General features: G+C 40.9%; 2 protein-coding genes and 1 non-coding gene across 4 annotated transcripts; 2 read left to right on the forward strand and 1 right to left on the reverse strand.

Moving 5' to 3' along the window:
- Positions 1-10,778, reverse strand: LOC122866925 (ankyrin repeat and SAM domain-containing protein 6-like). Of its 2 annotated transcripts, none has more exons than XM_044177193.1 (18): positions 10,132-10,778; positions 9,024-9,245; positions 8,678-8,879; positions 8,289-8,439; positions 7,179-7,223; positions 6,814-7,018; positions 6,535-6,641; positions 5,331-5,482; positions 4,829-5,066; positions 4,421-4,470; positions 3,898-4,092; positions 3,619-3,781; positions 3,305-3,525; positions 3,001-3,193; positions 2,307-2,374; positions 1,955-2,071; positions 1,573-1,657; positions 1-1,444 (listed from the first exon to the last, which is right to left on the reverse strand). In XM_044177193.1, the coding sequence occupies exons 1-18, from the start codon at positions 10,458-10,460 to the stop codon at positions 1,395-1,397; spliced, it is 2,793 nt and encodes a 930-aa protein (XP_044033128.1). In that variant the 5' UTR covers positions 10,461-10,778; the 3' UTR covers positions 1-1,394. The 2 variants fall into 2 exon arrangements, with proteins under 2 accessions (XP_044033128.1, XP_044033127.1); XM_044177192.1 differs by having other exon boundaries at positions 1,561-1,657; positions 10,132-10,777.
- Positions 10,779-12,245: 1,467 nt separating this feature from the next.
- On the forward strand, positions 12,246-14,245 carry rps20 (ribosomal protein S20). The gene is made up of 4 exons (XM_044177387.1): positions 12,246-12,402; positions 13,362-13,461; positions 13,645-13,718; positions 14,023-14,245. Exons 1-4 carry the CDS (start codon positions 12,400-12,402, stop codon positions 14,203-14,205), a joined length of 360 nt encoding a protein of 119 aa, XP_044033322.1. The 5' UTR covers positions 12,246-12,399; the 3' UTR covers positions 14,206-14,245.
- LOC122867094 lies at positions 13,505-13,571 on the forward strand. The gene has a single exon (XR_006375859.1). It is a non-coding gene; the product is annotated as a small nucleolar RNA U54 (small nucleolar RNA).
- Positions 14,246-14,355: the final 110 nt, after the last annotated feature.

Genomic DNA, 14,355 nt, shown 5'->3' on the forward strand with positions numbered 1-14,355 from the left:
GCTGGACTGTACCACTCTGATCATTTATTGCATCAATAGAAGGTCACTGCCATCTTGTGGAAGGAAGATAGTTTCACATTGGATTTGATTTGGTTTTACAAAAGCAAAGCTGGACCTGAATCCTGGTTTCCAACTATTAAACCCGAGCACCACTGAATACAGTTTGTATTAAGTTTATTTCATTTTGGAAACAGATTTTATTTCAGTGTTTAGTGATTCAATTAATCATCCAGATTCCTTTTTGAAAGCGTACAGTATGTTTATTCAGGTTTCCCCAACACAGTACATGAGTAAACAGGATGCGATATCAGTCATCTCATATTTTTTCTGCCCATCCTTTGGATTTAAGACATAGATTATAAGTACCTGATTTAAGAATGATATAGGGCTCCAACTGTCTGCATGTGGACCAACTGTTTAATGGTGGAGCCAGATGCAAAAACATAGAACAGGCTCAGTGGAAACTATTGCTCAATGCACTGCTTTCAAACAAAATTTATACTGCTCATAAAATGCTCCCAAAATGTTTTTGCCAATGTCTCTTCTCATCTCAAATCCAATAAGATCTTAAACAGTAAAAAAAAAAAAACATAGTTACTGCATCATCATAATGTTTATTTATTCATGACAGCACAGTCTTGACTAAATATCATCTGTTTACATAATGGCCCTTAAACCAAAGACATAACAGACTTGTAAAAGCAGTCCAAGAGACTGGATGACTAAATATAGCTTGGCTAATGTCCCTTTCTCTGTCCATTTGCTTTCCTCATCAGTGCACCTTTTTAGCCATTACAGCTGCTTTAAAGTCTCAATCACAGTATTACTGGCTAATACCTGTTTTATGTTATTTAATTGTTATACTCATAATCTCTCTCTTCTTTTATCCTGACTTAACTTGCCACTTTTACAATACATATGCTCTATCTCTCACATTTGTTCAGATAAAATAAAAAATCTCTCTCTTGGCTCACATTCAAATCTCTCTTCTTGGCTCCCTCTGCTGTGTACTCTCTGCTCTCTAACCTCTCTGCGTAACCCATGTGCTGCATTGGCAGAAGATGTGGCAACCGTATCACTATGGCAAAAAAGCAGCATTTGCCACACATCGCGTGCTTTGTCAAATAACAGCAGGGCACTGGACTCAGACAGCTCTGCCACACCTCCCCTGCTTTAGGATCCATAAGAGGGACACTTTAAGGCAGTTTGGTCCTGGAGGGTCCTATAAAGACAGTTTATCAGGGCCTGGTTGGTCGTTTTGCAGCAGCGTCCTCTTGCACAAACACTGCTGGTGGACGTCCATATTATTTGTGCCTTGGCTAGAGGTCACCAGCCTTTTACTCTTATTCTAAGTACCTTTGGTGTACTTCCCGGTGGGCATCGGGGCTGCAGGGTTACCTTTTGTTGGAGGAACGAACCTGGTGTCTCATCCATCCCGTTGGTGCTGATGAAGAAAGAGGAGAGAGAGAAACACATAAAGAGACGGATTATGATGCTGTATTTGCATGTGCTCATTTCTCCACCAGATTTCATAGCTCAGTTTCAACCTTTGACACTCACAGCGTGGTTCACCTGGTTGTCTTGGGTTACTGGCGCTGCTACCAAAGGAAGACTGGAAGTTATGGATGGTCTCTTGAAGGATCTGCCTTTCTCTGCCCTGAAACAATGGTCATTATAAACCAGTTAACATTTTCAGGCAAAGATGATGCTATACTTTCACATTTTGTGTCCCTCTGGTATCCACTGTAAGTTGTAATTTCCATCCTTGTTCAAAGTAATTCTACCTATCTCTGCTGGCTCACAATGTTAACAGATTATTACGACATATGTTGGGCTATACTGTGGAAAACTGCAAGTGGAAAAATATATAACTTAAGCCCAGAGATCCCTGGAAACACACCACTGGAAGCAACGTTTCCTTGGAGATGCATAATATATGTTCAACCAAATGCACCTTTCCAGCATTGAGCTCTGATATGGCAGCCAAGATCTGTTGTCTGGGTCCGTCCGTTTTAATGCCCAGCTCCTTCAGGTCTCCATCTGTTAGAGTCAGGAACGCCTCCATGTCCACCTAGAAGAAGAGAAAAGAGATGAAAACATTGTATGAAACGTGCAAAAATGAAACTTATTTAATTTTCTATGTTAAATATAAGTACAGAAATGTACAGTCGGTTAAGCGATGTAGGAAAGCAGTATCCTTCACACTGAGAACTCGTGACTCAAAACGTATTGAAACAAAAGGAAGAACAGACTTTATATTTGAAGGAAAAGGTTTTGGAATTCCCTTTTGACATAAGAGAGAATACCTCCTGTTCCTCAAATATGGGCTGGTATTTCTCGAGGGACAGTTTCTTCAATATACTAGACAGCTCATCTGAAAAAGACAAAAACAACATATAGTATGATCTAAGGAAAAGTGATAAAACTTGGCATTCATGGCCAGAGTGTTAACAAGTAGATTTAGTTTGTGTGATTCCATGTTGTGTTGATTATTTCATGTCAAGGCCCAGGGTGCACATATAAGACCATGGTTCATTTCAGGCTGTGTACGGTAGAGTGGGGCTATATGGCTAAAAACATTGCATCTCAATATTTTGTCCTTTGACAATGGATACAGATTTCCATAAGAGTTGATATACATGTGGCTTTACAAAGGGGGTTTAATAATCAGAAAACTAATTAACACATAGTAGCATTAAAAAACAAATGTCGAGTCAAAACAAGTTAGGGTATATTTTACACTGAGGTAACTGAGCACAAATCTCAATGGTACAAAATCCTGTGCTGGCTAATTAGTGGTATGACACTACATAGTATTACTAATAATCACTATAAAAAATTGAGCAAATCTATGAATATTATTGTCCTGCTTTCTCTTAAGCATCTACAGAATTGGTCTCATTGCTGAATAAATGTGGAGTCAATGCTTGAGCCATGGCAAAAAAATTGTGGCATACAGAACAATGATTTCAGTTAAGGCTGAATTCAATGTGGTATCACCTTCATCAGTTATGGTTCCACTGCTGGAGCCACCACTGCTCTTGGAGCGAGGATGGGAAGAGGCTGAGGACAGAGAGTCTCCTGGCCCAGTAGGAGGCTTGGGCGTTGGGGAAGGAGACGGAGTCAGAGTGGGCGACGTGCTTTTGGAGGTGGAGGAATTCCCTGACTGAGGTCTCTTCTTCAACTCCATCTTCTACAGAGGAATAAGTACAGTAGCACCAGTTCACTGACATGACAGAAGGCACTTTGTTAACTGTTTTACACAGTTACCAAAGTAATAACAGATAGGAAACAAAACACAGACCCTTCTCGAGTGGATGTCGGAAGCGACCAGGCTGGGGTGGGAGTGGATGTCAGGAAGGCTAATATCAGGCAACGGCAGGCCGGGTGCTGAGGGTGGCAGTGAGGGTTGGCTCTGTGTCTGGCTGTGCTGTTTCTCCGGAGCTGGGGCCTTCACATCTATCAGGCCTGCCGCTCGCTTCCTTTGGGCTGCTATCTGGGAGAGAACATTGTCTGCACTGCCCCCTGGTGGAAGAAAGAGGTAAGTTTATGTAATCGGGTTGCTAATGTTGCCATGTGTGTCAGGGTATGTTCGTATTTGTCTGCGTTCGTGTGAACCTGAACGGTTGTGAGAGTCCCGGTTGATCCCTGCCACTCCATTGGAGCCTCCAGAGGAGTGGGGGGAGTGGTAGTGACCAGAGTTTGAAGGAGAAGAGGAGGAGGGACCCTTGGGGATGCTGGGAAACTTAATGGACCTGCTAACCACACGACTGATGGACGTCTGACATATAAAGGAAAGAGAAGGAGAAGATAGCAAGAGATGTATGAATGATGACAAACACACCAGCACCATCCCTAAACACGGACTTTCTCTCCCTCTCACTCACAAACACTCACAATATCTGAGTTTCCACTGCTGTTCAGCTTCCTCTGGGATGGCATGGGCAGGCGGGGCGCTTCGCTCTTTCCCTCCCTGAGGAGGCGCGAACGGTCCGAGTTCCACGGTTCAAAGTTGGATGGAGGCAGGAAGGGCGGGATCACCGCTTTTAGCTTGTCATTGGGCAGCCGGGTCAAGGGCGCACCACTCCTGAGCTAGAGGGGATGGAAAACATAGTATAATTACAACACGACTACTAATAATAACCATGAATTTCTATACAGCACTTATAGAAAAAGTTACAAAGTACAAACGATAAACCTTTAATACAGTATATACAAAGTTATATATAAATAAAAGATTATTATACAAACATAAAAACCCAGGGAAAAAGAAGAGTCACTTTGCAACAGGTTGTTTCAGCCAAGCATGCTAACTTTCTGATATGCTATAAGGTAATTCATTCTAAATCACAATGCTGCCCAAGCCTAAAGAAATGTACAATAAAAAAAACATACTTTACATCAAATCAAACACTCCTACCATTGTAGTTATAAGAAAGTCCTCCTTTTCTGAGGATGTCCTGCAAAGACCTGAAAGAGGAACATAAGTCATATTTACACGTTCCCTCCACCACATCTTATAACATACAACATCTGCATGACGTCTTTCTGAATTCAAGGATCAACATGTACATATACAAAGTCAATCCCATACCCCACCAGTGTCTGAACAATACGGCCAACAATCAAAAGCAGCAGCTTCCTCTGGAGCCACATAAGGCTTTATCCAACATTTTTTCACATATGCAGTACTCCCCAAAACCTGTAAACAGACTTTGATGCGTAAAATCGGTGCAGTTCCCCTTCAAGCTAAACATCTGATGTGCGACAGACTGCAGTAATTATGCTCTAAAAATGAGGATGAAGTAATGTTATCACTGTGTCTCACCAGTGTCTTTGCTCTTGACTGCCCAGGCAGTGCTGATGTCATTCCCACCCAGGGCAGGAGATGGTGCCAGCGCCCCATTGGACACGGCAGCAGACTTCCTATTCGCCTTCATAGTGGCATCCAATGAAGTTTCAGCATCATCTGGAAATGGAGCCAGGCGGTTGGATGAAAGGCCGTGCCTCAGGGTGTGAGTCAACTTAAGCCGTCGGAACCGATTTGACATCCGACTCCACCAGGACTGGACGGGGATGGAGTCAAACATGTAAGCGTCATGGGGTAGAGTTACAGAGATAGCTGCATTTTCTCCCTTAAACTTTTTATATCATCCAGGCATTATTATTACATCATAGATAAATTTAGATTTTTAAAGTACATTTTAGTTAAATAATATATAAATAATTGATCAGTACTATATGGTATGGATTTATATTCACACCTACAGCAGGAAGTAATATACTGTTAAACAGAATAGGAAAGTAACAGGACTTTACTTCTCCTTTACCTTAAGGCCTCCCTTGTCATCAGGTGGCACAGGGACATTGTTGAGGGACTGTCGGCTTTTGGAGCGAGTCATTAAGGCTCTGCCGCGGTGTTTCGACTTGTCCTTGTCTACTTGCATACACACTGATGCTAACAGACGCACCAACTCAGTGTCTGAGAAAAGTAAAGTAGACACAAAGAAAATAAATAAGGATTCACCGGGTGAAAGGATTAACAAACATCATGGAAACTACCTAGCATGGACGGTGTCAAGCGCTACTGTCCATCTGTTGTGAAGACATAAAAAGGCTAATTAGTCATAACTTCATTAGAATATGATTTCAGCTTTCTAGTTGTCTTCGTGAAGAATTAATTATGTTAGCGGACATCTCTCATAACATATTACGATCACTGAAGCATACGTAAAAACAATATCCTTTTACAATAAAATGCCACTTATGTAATGATTGTGGAAAGTTGCATGAAATTAATAACTAAGGTGTGACCATTTATTAGGGCTGCAACTAATGATTATTTTCATTACAGATGAATGGTTTGTAAAATGTCCAAAAAAAAATGAAAAAATGCCCATCACAATTTTCCATAGTCAAAGTTGCCATATTCAGCATGCTTGTTTTGTCTAACCAACAGCCCAAAAACCAAAGATAATCACTTACTATTATATAACACTAAGAAAACAAGCAAATACGCAGTCGAAAGCTAGTAAGTGGTTAAAAAGATTTTGTCAAAGCAAATATTCACATTTGAGAAGCTAACATCAGTGCATTTTTACTTAAAGAAAAAACTACGTATACCAGTAATCAATCATCAAATTTGTTGCAAATTAATTTTCTACTGACTGATTAATTGACTAATTGTTTCAGCTCTACAATTTATAGTCAATGTAACATCTACAGGATTGAATTCCAGAACAGTTTATGTACATTTTGGAAAATGATGCTTCTGAATTATGGCTAATACTACAAAATCACAAGTACCTCTACCCTCTATCCTAGGTCAAAGTCTTAAGATGACCCCTGATCTTGATAGGTACATATACACGAGACAAATATCTGCTATCATTCTTTTCAAGAAGGTCACAAATGGTGGATACCTAACTTTATTAATCCTGCTATTTATTACAGTATTTTAGGAAGGAATTCTTTGTTCAGTCAGAGCACATATTCCCAAAGGGCTGTATAACAAAGTGATGATATTGGGGGTACCTGGGTCATTCAGCAACATAACCAAATCAAAGGCCGTGTATCCATTCTTAGCTCGAAGGTTGACATCAGCCCCTTGACTCAACAGGTACTTAACAATGTCTTTATTACTGGAAGGAGGGAGAGAGAGTAGGTAAGGATTGATGATAATGTCAGCATACATTGTGTATGTACAACATTTATCTAATGACTTCATATCCCATCACATTTCCTGTTTTTATTGATTTGAGGCCTGAAATGAAGACTCACTAAAGCAACAATAAACCAGCAGCTCCTTCTTACCCATGATAGGTGGCCTGCATTAAAGCGGTCCACCCATGCACACCATCTTGTTTGTCTATGTCGGCATTCTTCTCCACCATCAGCTGCACCACTTCTAACTGGCCGCTCACCGCTGCCATCATGAGAGGTGATGCTCCCTCCTGATTGGATGAATTCACCTGCGTAGGATCCTCCTCCAAGATCTCTTTGACCAGCTGGGAATTTCCTGAGTCAGCATACACACACATATATGGATACATAAATATGCAGATATATGGACCTGATTGTGCTTTTCCCCCCCTCAACGTTATCACCTGTTAATCTTACACCCTAAACACAACTCGCTTGTAGTTTTGCTACATCTTTAAGTATTCAATTTAACTCACCCAGCTTGAGGGCACTGAACACATCTGGTCGTCTTCTCTCATCGTCTGTGAAGAAAAGAGCAAGACTGAGCTCAGAAGAGCGTTCTGATATACTCTGAAACACCAGTCCTACTTGGCTGGACTCCACATAGCTCAGCGTCATCGGTTAGTGTGCTGGGATTACGCAAATAAATACTAATCATCGCAGAGTTCACCACTCACACAAATAAAAGTGTACTTGAACACAGACAAAGGAAAGAAGGAACAAGTCAAAGTGGAGATCTGTAAGATATATTAAAAACATTCTGCTGTAACTGGAACACTATGAATACTGAATTCTTCCTATAATAATGGTAGTATATAGATAGATAATGTCTAATGTTTAATTATTTATAATTTGCATCTTTAGCCTATTACAGTACAAAGAGCTCTGTGGTTTACTGTCTTTTTATTAGCTGATGTTCATGTTTGAGGAGAATATTAACTATATATAAATGTAGAGATTAGATGATTTAAACCCCAACAACACAGTTGGCGGAACCTTTTCTGCCCTAAGTAGTGTCTGCAAGTATTCCTTTCAGGCTGCATACAACCCCAGAGAGCTAGCACTGTTGCTTTCACTCTCACATCAGTGTTAATTGCAGTGCAAGACAGCTGTATTGTAGTTGTGACAACACACACAGAGGCGGAGATAGGTTGTCATCTCTGCCAGCGAGGTAGAGATAGACCAACACTCCCCATTAAACTGTAAAACGACATATAAAGCATGTTCTTCGGCAAAATAAAACTCAAATAGTCCAAGAATTCAACACACTCTCAGAACAAAACAAAATCAAATATTTACTGGGGGGGGGTTATATAATTCTAATTCATTATAAATTATATATTTTATTCTTTAATGTTGCAACAATTTGTCTCTTATTCATTATATTATACTATGTAGAATAATAAAGCAACTGTATGATGTTTATAGTGTAGTAATGTGCAAACCATTTGTTGCCCTCTTTCTTGCATTCTGAGTTACTACACTTACATTGTAAACCTTGGACAACATGCTTTGGCAATACTGTACTTTATCATCAACATGCCAATAAAGCAAATTTGAATTTGAAACAGAGAGGGAAGCCGTACCTGTCTGGGGTCGGACAGTGGTGATGGAGTCCAGATAGGCCTTGATGTCTCTCTGTTTAAGCTGCATGGCTAGTTCAAAGGCCGTCTTGGACAGAACATTGACTCGGTCTGGGTCAGCGCCACGCTCCACCAGCTGCTGAGCCACAGCCACCTTCAAAAAAAAAAAAAAAAAAAAAAACACACACAACTTTCTTTGTCAGCTGATCCAGTAACTGAAAACAAAGAAGACCTACCAGTTATAACTCCATATGCATTTGTGCTGCAACTGTGTTTTAAACAAACTCACATGTATCAGGATGTAAATACATTATATTTTAACCCAAATGACACCCACAATGCCCAAAATGTGTTATCCGTCCATCTTGTTTATCTATCAACATTGACCCCACCTTCCCACTGAGGGTGGCCACCATCAGTGGTCCCCAGCCAGTGGTCTTCTGGGAAAAGTTGACATCAGAGCCCCACTCTAGCAGCAGGCGCACCGCGGCCTCATGGCCATGCTGAGATGCCACCATCAGGGCTATGATGTCCATGAATTCTCTGCCGCCTCCTCCTCCTGGACAGCCTTCACCACCTCCAAAACCAGTCGTGCTGTGGAGGGACAGAGCCACACCGGTTTCCCAGACAAGGATTAAGATCAGTCATAGGCTAAAGATGTTATTCAAGGGATATTTAAACTGAGTTTTGTTTGAGTCTAGGAGTAGGCTTGAAGCCTGTCTGCAAAACATCCCAAACCTGCAGCTGTTGTTGTTGTTGTTGCCGTTTGAGACCGCCTCCGCAGCAACAGCCAGATGATCATAGTCATCAACGTAGGCCCCGCTCTCCAGAAGTAGCTTGACTACATGAGTGTGTCCACCACGGGCCGCCATAGTCAGGACACTCGCACCTAGCCTGTTCCGTCCGTTAATCTCTGCCCCGTTCTCCAGCAGGATGTGGGCAACAGTCAGGTGACCAAACCTGGGTGAAGAATTAAAAACGCAAAGAATGAATCTATTTCCCCCCCCAGTTTAAGACAGTTCATCAGACATGTAACAAATGCATTAGGGAACTCTTCTCTAAACTGAATCAACTCTCAGAGCGTTGAGATTGTCATCACAGGCTCGATCCCTCTTTCGCAACAATCCCAGGTTCTTTACTGTGTGGCATGCCCTGCTTGTGCACTTGTGTACATTAAGTTATGATGAAAATCTTATTTATGCTCACGTTTAAGACAAACACATGAAAACTGCATACCAATTTGACATCAGACACCAAGACAAAGGCATAAAAACATTCAAGTTGAACTCCAGAGTAATGATTCATCAATGGTTATTTGTCAAAGTTTCGTGACACTGACAGTTAAAATATCTTGATTAAATCAACATTAATGCACTCTTTGTTGAAACCTTGAAGCTGAGAAATATGATTTCATTACTAAAAATGAACAGAATGTCAATACATGCATGCTGCTCGACCAAACCCCATGCAAGAATCTGGCAATTGCTTAACAAATATGTTCGTGTGACAGGCAAGACTTGTACACACTCACATTCCCCAAAAATATAACATGGTTTTAATTAGAAAAAAGAAAAAAAATACTTATATAATACTTTCACAATACCCTCTGCCAGTAAAAGAATGGCAGTGCGTTATGGTAGAAAAGGTTCGTGGTAAAAAACAAGGAAACCAACAGTTATTTTTCACTAAAATTTGTGTTTCTACTTGAAAAACAGAAACACAAATTCCTACAATCTATTGTTAAGTAATTCATCATCACCGGCATGAAGTGACAAATAAAATAGCCAGTTTTTTGAATGGAGTTTGGTCAGAGCATAGTGCAATGAGCTCCAGCCTGCAGCCCCACCTAGCAGCCTGCATCAGCGGAGTCCAGCCGTAGTTGTTGCGGCTGTCCACCGAGGCCCCCTTTCGTAGCAAAAACCGGACCAGGTTCTCATGACCGCTGGCCGACGCAAACTGCAGGGCGGTGTTCCCCTCCTCGTCCGTACAGTCAACCGGTACCAGAGACAACATGTCCGCGGTGTTGCACTCCGACCCCGCTTCTGACCGCAGCCTGCTCTGCCTCCCGGACTCTTTCGGGGCTCCGGGCTCCAGGATCCCACGGGCGGTTTCATAGTCTCCCTCGTCGCAGGCACGGAAAAGCAGCAGCGAATTAGCGGGGACACCGAAATTCATCTCCTCATTTAAAGTGCTACTCCGTCTCCATTCAACTCGTTAGTTTCAACGACGGTAACGGTCTAAAACTTTTCCTCTGTCACTTGGCGGCGGCCTGTGTTTGGAAATCATGACGCACAGTAAAATAAAGTTTAGTCTACAAGTCAAGGACTACTCTTCTTCTTCTTATTCTCAAACACTACACCCGGGGAATCTTCTTGTACAATTAAAACACTTCTGGGATATCTTAACTGGTTTCGCCAAAACTGCTTTCTGGCAGCCGGCCGGCACTGCCCCGGCTCTGTTACTTGTTTAGGAGTCTGACCAGCATCACTTTATCTACAGCACAACACATGACTTGACTTCCGCTTTCCTCGTTCAAAAGAAAAGCCTAATTATTTATACCCATGCAATGGATTTTGCGGTTATTTTCTCAGGAGTTCCTCAGTTAACAGGACTTATTGGATGAGGGGAGAGCTTATACTTACTGCTTTTACATTTTCTCAGCGGGTACCTTTGAAAAGCGCCAGATGTGACAATTGCCAAGCAAGTTATTCGTCTAACGTTTTAATGTGAAATTCAAACTTCACAAAATGACACATCTTGCAATTTCAAAATCCAATAAATAATCAAAAGCTTTATTCTTAGAAGTATGTGTTTCAACAAATGTCAGTAATGAAATATTCATAATATACACCCAGTTATCATATAGACAATATTTGTGAACATTTTGTCCTGATCTAATCCTGATTTTTCACTTTTGTATATGGAAAGCCGATAAGGTCATTATTCGTCTCCTATAACGACCTCATCGTCTTTCCATATATATATATATATATATATATATATATATATATATATAGAACATGACATTAGTTCATTACAATATAACTGAGAATATGACTGACACAAATACTGATACGATACTGATGCAAATAATTTAAATTAGGAAGTAAAGTAATCAAAATAAATTATATGTCTTAAAAGAGTGTGATAGAAGGGATTCATTCAAATACAATTCTAGGGAGTCTAGTAGTTTTAATGAATTCTTACTATTAATATGTCTCAATGGCCAATTCGTTTTTGTTAATGCTCAAAAGACAGGAGGACATTACATTTGTGTACATAATGTTTTGCCAGCAGGCTCAAATTGTTTACAAGATATTCAACCTTTTTGTTCTGCATAGAAATTCCAAAAGCAATGTTGCTGTATTGGAAAGTAGTGAGTGTTCACAATCCCACCAGTGGTGAGAGTGGAGAACTACAACACTACAATTGACAGGTGTCTCGTCTTGTCAGCATTATCAATGTGTACAAATCAGCATTACCAGCAGTGTGAATAACAACAGTAACATCAGTATTGGTAATAACTGTATTAATAATAATTTTCTGGTCTGAAGACCAGTCTAACCTTGGACAAGACTGATACAATAGCATACTAAATTGTCCTGTCAATTCTTTCAAAAACAAAGCCTAGTAACCAAAACCAAACAATCAAATAAATGAACAAATCATGAGTAATTATGAGTTATATTCAATGGCTACTAGTTGTAGTGAAAACAACAACTTCACTTTTTCAGTGGTCAGCAGAAATACCTGATGTTATTACTTTTCTTACATTTTATTTTAAAGGTTTTCACCGGATCTTTACGTTAATATTGTATCTCACTTGACTTTTGACTTGGCATTTCTGAAGCGTTCAATGGTTACAGTTGGAACATACAACGCTGCATTAAATCCAATAGTAAAGCGTAGCCACTAGATGCCGCTGTGGATTACGGGTTAGTCTAAAACACTAGAGAAGAAGTATCAGAAACCCGGATGAACAGTACATATTCAGGAAACGGGCCTCTGACCGCCCCTTTTTTCCTGAAGCTCTAACCACGTTGGTGGCGCCTGTTCCTGGCTCACCGCTGTTCGCTTGAATTTCTTCCGAATAAGTCGGTCAGGAATAATCAAAATGGTATGTGATGTTTGAATAAAACTGTTACTATTTGGTACGAAGCTTACTTTCTACTGATTTTGTAATTACACATCTTAACTTGCGCATCGAAATTCTACAGAGTCTGATGGCTAGCTCCGACAGCTTCTGTCGCTTGAAGTAGACGTCCCCCGCCTTAAATCATTCACAAACGGGACTCTTTAAACTCGACAAAGTTGTAAACCTGTCAGTACATGGAACAGCATACTAACAGAATCGTTAATACACATTCTAATTCGGCATGCTTCAAGTGCACCAGTAGCATTTGCTACTACTAGTTTAAGTTGAGATGTATCTTTTCGCTCCCGTGTTCGTGTTTTTGCAAAAAACAAAGACCTTACTGTGAGAGTGAATGCAGAAACAAAGTGTTAGTATCTAAAGACTGAAAGTCCTACAACTTCTGTAGGGAAGTCACGGTGGACTGTATACATTTGCCAGTGACCTCGGACAGTAAAGTTAACTTGCCATGTTTTAAAACGAGCATCGAAACAATGGACAACATAAGCTGATGTTAGCCGGCACGTGCGCCCTTTACATTAATACTTTGACTAGTTGCTAGTTAGCCGGCGTTGCGTGCAGGTGCTCAACGTAAATGAAGGTGTCGAATGAAATTACTATCACGAATTTTTAAATATACGTACAACAATAATGGATATCATAAATTGCTATAATTTCGTCATTCAGTGTTTATCCTTGACTCACTAAACCAATACTTGAAGTCACCGTTAAGGTTTCTTTTTTAAAAAAAAAAACCTACACTGATGTAGGTGTAAGCAAGACAGTGCTGTTGCCGTGTAATACAGTGGAAAACACTGAAGCCACAAAGTCTGCTGGGCCTAGTAGTACAACTCGCGTTGCAGTCCCATGTTACTTAAAAATCCGTGAATGTAATGTCAGTGACAGTTCCAGTGCGTTGATAACTCTTGTTTCCACACATACAGGCTTTCAAGGACACTGGTAAGGCACCTGTTGAGACTGAGGTCGCCATTCACCGTATCCGCATTACCCTCACCAGCCGCAACGTCAAATCTCTGGAGAAGGGTATGTAAACTCAATAGTTGATGATGAGAATGGAACATAGACCTGAGCAATGAGGATACAAATTCCACCTGATAAACCCTGACGACTGTATACGCTATTCTGAGCCATGGCTTTAAAAGTATCGTGAAGTGATTGCCAGTTGCTTGTTTTGTTTTTGAAGTTTTGTCTTTTTGTAATCCTCAGTCTGCGCAGACTTGATCCGTGGGGCTAAGGAGAAGAACCTGAAGGTGAAGGGGCCTGTCCGCATGCCAACCAAGGTATGTTCAAGTACATGGGTTATACAAACATGTTTTCTTTTTACTGCATGGATAGCAAATGAGTCTAAGGGCTGGAGATCGCAATGAATATGTCCATCGTTAGGGCTTCGACAGTGAATGGGAGACGGACCAAATGTTCGTATACCGGAAACGTAATGTGACCATATCTTAATAGAACTTCTACACTGCACAGGAACAACAATGCAGTGTGACTGTGGGGCTACCACCAATTTAGATGGTGTATTCTGGATTTTTTTTTTTTAATTTGGTCAAGCTAAAATCTGCTTTCTCTGCCCCCCTCCAGACTCTGCGTATCACCACCAGAAAAACTCCCTGCGGTGAAGGATCCAAAACCTGGGATCGCTTCCAGATGAGGATCCACAAGCGCCTGATTGATCTGCACAGCCCATCTGAAATTGTCAAGCAGATCACCTCCATCAGCATCGAACCAGGTGTTGAGGTTGAAGTCACCATCGCAGATGCATAAACAATGCAAATGATTCAATAAAGAATTGAAAGAAGTAAAATGTGGTGTTATTGGCTGGGCTCTTAATGTGTGTAGCATAAAACATTTTTACAGAGTTAAAGGAAATTGCCCCTAAAGGGCAGTGTGCTGGACAGGGATCTATACATTTAC

The sequence above is a fragment of the Siniperca chuatsi genome, linkage group LG19, assembly GCF_020085105.1.
Source record: "Siniperca chuatsi isolate FFG_IHB_CAS linkage group LG19, ASM2008510v1, whole genome shotgun sequence".
NCBI lineage: Eukaryota > Metazoa > Chordata > Actinopteri > Centrarchiformes > Sinipercidae > Siniperca > Siniperca chuatsi.

What these genes read in the sequence shown, in the direction of transcription:
- LOC122866925 (XM_044177192.1), bottom strand. Translation starts at nt 10,460, where the DNA reads ATGAATTTCGGTGTCCCCGCTAATTCGCTGCTGCTTTTCCGTGCCTGC. An exon ending in TGGCCACCCTCAGTGGGAAG is followed by an intron (nt 8,440 to 8,677) that starts GTGGGGTCAATG and finishes TTTTTTTTGAAG; the next exon opens with GTGGCTGTGGCTCAGCAGCT. An exon ending in TATGTTGCTGAATGACCCAG is followed by an intron (nt 5,483 to 6,534) that starts GTACCCCCAATA and finishes TACTTTTCTCAG; the next exon opens with ACACTGAGTTGGTGCGTCTG.
- rps20 (XM_044177387.1), top strand. An exon ending in CGTCAAATCTCTGGAGAAGG is followed by an intron (nt 13,462 to 13,644) that starts GTATGTAAACTC and finishes TGTAATCCTCAG; the next exon opens with TCTGCGCAGACTTGATCCGT. An exon ending in CTGTCCGCATGCCAACCAAG is followed by an intron (nt 13,719 to 14,022) that starts GTATGTTCAAGT and finishes GCCCCCCTCCAG; the next exon opens with ACTCTGCGTATCACCACCAG.